Here is a 6256-nt window from a genome sequence, read left to right on the forward strand (position 1 = left end):
GCATAAAACTCATCAAGTAGTGTCAGCAAGCACATTTTAATAGCATAATATCGAAAAGTAATTTTACTACTATCTAAGAGTCTGAAGTCTGCAGAGGATATATTTAGATGCATATAAATAGACAACAGTCGGTGATGTCTGGTCAAAGGAGTACAAATCTTTCCTAATGCATGGAATTTGCATGGCCCCAAACACTGCAACAGCACTTAGACAAGCCTTTTCTACTTGGCTCAAATTCTGCCAGGCCTGTTAATAACAAAGCTATTAGCATGATTTTCTGGATGGGTTGCTTGCTTAGAGAATATTCAAAGATTGTTCTAATAAACTAAACCCGTTACCACATCTGAAAGCATAGGAAATATTGATCAACAATGGAAAGCCATTAGCCTTTCAGCATTTAACATATCCCCATGCGCCCCAACAGACCGACAAGCTCTCCAGGTACCTTCGGACGCTCCATCTCCCCACTGCTTGCAGGCACCTTTGCTTGCCCAGACCACACCAGCGGGAACACCATCCCCATCTTCTGAAATTTTTGGAAAACAATGTACACCAAGGCAGCTGCGTGGGGAGCTCAGTTACAGATTGGCCTGGGGAAGCTCCGTTTCCCTCTTTCTGTGCTGTTCTGACACATTTGTTTTTGGGTTCCCACCTGTTTTGCCCCACATACCTCATCAGTCCCATTCTTAGGTTGGACAACACCTTACCTTCTTCCTCTACCTCATGGTCAACATCTACCAATCTTCATAATGATGCAGCCAAATACAAATCTCTTCAGGCAAAAGATTTGTACAACAAATTCAAAGACAGCACCCAAGAAACCATCTGAATAACACTGCACCTCCTTGAGCATAAACCAAAGATGAGATTGATGAGTGCAAGGAGTCCATTCCTGGACTTGTGTAGGTTTTAGTAAGCCACAAAACTGGTAGACCAGCTCAGCTTCTAACTCATGCGAGACTCTTCAAATAGCCAGGATTTATTTCCACTGACTGCATTGCCATGAGAAAACTGGTAACTGCTTTTTCTGAAAGAAGAAATGCAAGCTAATATACCATGGGAAGCTTCTTAGTAAGCTTTGTGACTGGAGGCCTAGCTGGCAAGCTTGGGTGTGCATTTTGATACAGCCTTAATGCATTAAAATGCATTTATTATGCATTTAAACAAATGCATAATCCCTTGAGAACAGCTTATATTTAGAAATGTAGATCAGAAAGGTGTTTGGGCACTGAGAGCATTCAGTTTCTGGTATGGTTCTTCCTGCAGAATTGAACCTGACTCTCAGACCAACAGAGAGGAATCGCTGCTCCACGTTTTGGAGCACAGCGGCTCCACCCCACCAGGACAGATTCCAGCAGTAAAACACAGCAGTGGGCTGACACCAAGGGGAGACCCACACACAGCCCACGGCTCCAGGGGATGACTCCAAGCTAATGGAACCAGGCAGAGGCCCCACCACACCACGAGGCACACACTGCCCCAACAGCCCTGGGCACTCTGCTCCTGCCGATGGCTGCAGGTAGGATGGGTGCTGCCAGAACCAGCCCAGCCCTCCCAAGGAAGTAGAAACCCTTTGACACACAGTTATCACCAAAAGGCTCCAACAACCCAGGGAGGATCCATCCATCCCACTGCTTTGTTGTCTGTCGACCTTCACTTGAAAAGGGCTGGACATGCAGCATTCAGACAAGGATTCTCAGAAGGAATGAGCAGACACCACCTTACTCTGGGGACATGTAAACGTGAATGGGAAAGATCAGTAACCAGCAACATGACGAGAAAGGCATAGGTATCCTGGGCTGTCAAGCTCTGTAGGAGACAGCCAGAGACCGTGCAGGGACAGCCCCAGCTAAAGGCTCCCAGCTTTCCCCTCCTTGGTTTGGGGGCTGGTCAGATGATGTTCACACCAGCAGCTAAGGCCAACACACCCTCCTGTTCCAGTTGCTCAATGCAATGAAAATTGCCTGCCCTGGAGACATGACAGACCAGGCTAGGGAGAGAAGACAACAGCACAGGAGAGGAAATACTGCTGCCCTGTATCACAGAAGAAAATGACAGAGGGCAGTGGCCGTGATCTGCAGATGCCATGCTGATGCCAAGCCAGCGCCTGGCAAGCAGCAACACCACGAAGGGCTGTGACAGCTCCTCGCCCACCTCTGCCCGTGCTCCCCAGGTGTGGCAGCACTGAACTGCCCCTCCGTGTAGCCGCCCTCCGTGGCTCCCTCCTCAGCTGCAGCCGATCCCTGCAGGGAGGTTTGTTTGTTCCTGACATCAACATGGCTGCAAGGTTTCGGCTGGCTCCTCAACAACTGCCGTGCTGTCTCCCCTAACGGGAACCTTCCATCAGAAAAAAAAAAAAAAAAAAAAGGTTGATTGTGTCCTACATTTGCTTTCCCGCAGACGAGGAGCGCTCACTACACACAAAAAGGAGGGGAGGGGAAGGGACGGCACTTAACACAAATCCTGGGATCCCGGGGACAAGCGACAGCCTCCCAGGACAGAGGTGCAATGAGAGGCGTGTGCCGGGCGAGGGCAGCGGGACGGCGCGGCTGACGGGAGCCTCCCGCGGTGAGGGCAGGCGGCAGGAGGGAGCCGGGAGCCGCATCTCCGCACACCCGGTGCGTTCCCTGCGGAGGAGCTCAGGAACCCCCCACAGCCGGAGGAGCCGAGCCGTGCCCCCGAGCGAGCGCCCGGCAGGACCGCGGGCACGGCCGCGACCCCGGCAGCGCAGGGCTCGGGCGGCACCGCGCAGCCCCGGCCCGGCCCGGCGGTGCTGGCGCTCCCCAGGCGGCGGCAGCACCGCGCCAAGGAGCGGAGGGGGCGGCGGCCGCCGCGGTATCCGCGGCCCTGCAGCACCCCCAGCCGCGGGCGGCCGCCGGCGCCGTCCCGCGGGCAGCGATGGGAGCGCGGCCCGGCCCGGCCCGGCTCGTGGCGCCCACCCCACCCTCGCCCCGCGCGGCCCCGCGGCCGCCGCCCCCCCGGGAGGGGAGTCCCAGGCGCCGGCGGACACCCCGTCCCGTCCCGTCCCGGTGCGATGCGGGGCGAGCCCTGCACGGAGCCGGGCGGGACCCCGCCGCTGGCGCCCTCCCGCGCCCCTTCCCCCATGAATAAGTAACGGCGGCTGCAATGCGGCGGGAGCCGGGCGACGGCCGCCAGCTCCGCGATTACCTGGTGCCTCTCGGGGAAAGACGGCGTCCGGAGCGCTTCCCCTGCAGCGGCGGCCGCGGCCGGGCTCCGGCGGGGCTTCAGACTCTCGCAGCAGGCAGGCTGGCCGCCTCTCTGCCCTGTGCCATGGCTCAGCAGCCGCATCCTAGACCGGCTCCGCGGTGGCGGCTGCCGGCGGCCGCGGAGGGAAGGGCAGCCCGCACGGACGGCCCCATGGAGCGCGGCGGCTCGGCTCCGGCTCCGGCTCCGGCTCCGGCTCCGGCTCCGGCTCCGGCGCGGGCAGCGGCAGCGCACATGCACACACGCACACACCGCGCCGGGCGGGCGGGAGGCGGGGGGACGGCGCGGGCGCGGGGCACGCAGCGGCGCAGCCCTCCGAGCCCGCTCGCATCGCCCCGCCGCGGGCAGCCCGCGCCGCTCCGCTCCGCGCCCGCCGACCTCGCGGTGGAGCCGAGCCGGGTGAATCCTCGCCGAGCGCTGCGTGTCCGCGCTTCGCTGCGGAACGACGGAGCTTGGAGGGGGGGGGGGGCGCGGAGCCTCCCCGGGGGCACCTACGGCGCGGCGGGCGGCAGGGCCATGCGGCTCCGCGCTCAGGCGGAGCAGCCGCGGCGCCGCGCGGTGCGGTGGGGCAGGGCGGGGTGCTCGGCCCGGCCCTTCGCTGCGCCCATCCTCCGCACCCAGCGCTGCCGCCCGGCCCCGGCCCCCGCCAGCGGCGCCGCGCGATGCAGCACGGAGGCGGCCGCCGCCTCCCCCGCGCCGCGCCGCCGCGCCGGGGCGGGCACGGGATGCGGGCGCTCCCCGCCCCGCACGCACAGCTGAGCCGCAGCCGCCCGACCGCGCGCAGACGTGTCGCGGGCCGGGCAGCCGCGCACCGGGCGGGGCAGCGCCGACAGGGAGCACGGAGCCACGAGTCTGACCAACGCTCGGGTCGGGATGCGGGAGGGACGCGGGACCCCGGGCCCCGTGGGGAGGCGGGTGCGTGAGGAGCGGAGCGGAGAGGAGAGGAGAGGAGAGGAGAGGAGAGGAGAGGAAAGGAGAGGAGAGGAGAGGAGCGGAGAGGAGAGGAGAGGAGAGGAGAGGAGAGGAGAGGAGAGGAGAGGAGAGGAGAGGAGAGGAGAGGAGAGGAATGCTGCTGCCACCGCTCAGGAGCATTTTCGGCTTTCGAGCGGCTTTTCCGCTGAGGGAACCGGCAGAAACGGCTGCGGCGCCAGGAAGAGCCACGCACGGATTCGAGGCGGCGTTGGAAGCCGAGCGCGGAGCTGCGCGGAGCGGAACCGTCTCCTGCCGGCCCGGCCCCGGCCCCGACACGCGGCTGGGTGGAGGAGATGAGCCCGGCGCGGAAATGAGAGGTTACGTTGTCTCCGGGGTCAATAAATTCTGTAGGCGTCAGGGTTTTAGAGGTTGTTACCTGTCTCCAGGACTCCTAGCAGTGTGCAGCTCTGACATTTTGAAACCTTGGTCCGGTTTTCTCAGAAAATGACAGCGATGTTACAGCACGGCGAGCAGAGCACCGCGACAAACACTGCCTGCCCGGAGAGGAGCCGCCGTACCTTGCCAACATGCAGCAACCCTGCGCCTGGAAAGAGGCCCCCACCACTGGCCATGAACCCTGGCCCCTCGGCCACCCTCCCGTGGGGACAGCAGTGGTGCCGCTTGGCTGGGGCTGTCCCCACTCTCATGCTGCCTGCAGCTGGAGGAGCGTGGGGCCAGGGTTACTGTGGAGCATGTGGGTACAGCCCATCGTTGTGCCGGGATGGATGCAATGCTTCTGGATACCTTGTGCTGGGCGTTGTGCTGGGTGCGCACGTGGGGGGGCACAGCCCCAGAAGAAGAAGAAAGCTGCAGCGCTGCACCTCACACCTTCCTCCTGGAAACCTTCCTGCCCTGGGATCCAGCGCCTGGGGTCAGTGTGAGCAAGGAAAGGGAATGCGGCTTTGCTCCCAGACCCATCTCTGTGCAGCCTGAGGACACAGTTCTTGCAACCTCTAAGGGGGAAAAGGAGCATTGTTTTGAGATCAGCACCACAGCTTGTGCCTGTGGACCATCAAAACTGCCCTTCCCAGAGCAGTGGCCACCTCTGCCCTATCAGCAACTGCTGCCTGGGGCTGGGAACTGAGGATTGGCACTGAGGGCAGCTCTCCTCTATCCATTTTCAAGCCCTCTGCTCCATGGATCAGGATCAGGCTGTTACAAGGGCAGAGAGGCCCAAGTGATGAAGGAAGGGAGCGACTGATTCCTCTGCTCCCCTAAGAGAAAAGCCATGTCAGAAAGTTGGCTTTGCCAGGGTTTTCTTGTGCATCCCTAATTTTCAGTTCTATCACTGCTGTCTTTTAGAACTGGAGGGAGTGTGTTCGGTGTTCCTCAGTCCCATGCTTGGCCCTGCTTAGCATTAGCAGTGTGCTCCCTTGAGGGAGCAGACAGACAGGAAGGCGCTCTGTGGTAATGCATCTGCAGTCTTGGCTGACCTCTGCCACATGGAGCAGCCTCCTCAGGCCTCTCATTCCCAGCATTTGCTGCCTTGGCACTCCGTTCTGGCCCAGGAGCAGCAGGGCGGGCACAGCAGCGGTGCCAGCTGTGTTCTGGTGCGAGGAAAGGAAGCAAATGTTTGGGTATGACTTTCTTGGTGACAGGAGAAGCTTGTTCCAAGTCAGGCTCATAGTGGAGGCTGCACTGCTTTGCTACCATCCAACACAAACACCAGGTCTGGGTCAGAATCACTCTGAACAGGTACTGTGACAGCACCTCCCAGCAGCTGCCTCCTCACAGGCAGGTTCAGGAACATCCTGCACCCTCTGCTCTCAGGGCTGTGCAGGGGCTACTGCCAGCTCAAAATTCATGCTGGGCATGGGCCTGAAATGGCCCTGCTGCTTTGGTAACATCCCCAGGGAAAAATGCTCTTTTCCAGAGGGTCTGGGAGCGCTGAGAGGCAGGTGGCCATGGGGAGCACCCGCTGTGCCACAGCTCAGCCACTGTACCTGCACTTCCACCCTTCCCCACGAGCCCTTGAGGGAGCTTTGTTTTACTGCAGCCTTCAGGAACAGGATAAATGCCTTCTTTCTGACAGAAGACCACTTGTTAGCCTATATTCTCC

At 60.5% G+C, this 6256-nt stretch overlaps 1 protein-coding gene across 1 annotated transcript; it reads right to left on the reverse strand.

The window, feature by feature from the left end:
• Positions 1 to 2004: 2004 nt before the first annotated feature.
• Positions 2005 to 5947, reverse strand: LOC146760397 (uncharacterized). The gene is made up of 5 exons (XM_085551426.1): positions 5848 to 5947; positions 4760 to 4855; positions 4305 to 4542; positions 3169 to 4087; positions 2005 to 2337 (listed from the first exon to the last, which is right to left on the reverse strand). The coding sequence occupies exons 1-5, from the start codon at positions 5945 to 5947 to the stop codon at positions 2272 to 2274; spliced, it is 1419 nt and encodes a 472-aa protein (XP_085407552.1). The 3' UTR covers positions 2005 to 2271.
• Between the last annotated feature and the right edge of the window lie 309 nt (positions 5948 to 6256).

The sequence above is a fragment of the Coturnix japonica genome, chromosome 6 (assembly GCF_054131305.1).
Source record: "Coturnix japonica strain WE chromosome 6, WE-NBRP24, whole genome shotgun sequence".
NCBI classification, from domain to species: domain Eukaryota; kingdom Metazoa; phylum Chordata; class Aves; order Galliformes; family Phasianidae; genus Coturnix; species Coturnix japonica.

Coding starts and splice junctions, on each gene's coding strand:
- LOC146760397 (XM_085551426.1), bottom strand. CDS start 5,947: ATGTTCCTGAACCTGCCTGTGAGGAGGCAGCTGCTGGGAGGTGCTGTC. Junction 4,543..4,759: donor GCCAGGGTTCATGGCCAGTG/GTGGGGGCCTCT, acceptor TGACGCCTACAG/AATTTATTGACCCCGGAGAC. Junction 4,088..4,304: donor GCCGAAAATGCTCCTGAGCG/GTGGCAGCAGCA, acceptor TCCCGACCCGAG/CGTTGGTCAGACTCGTGGCT.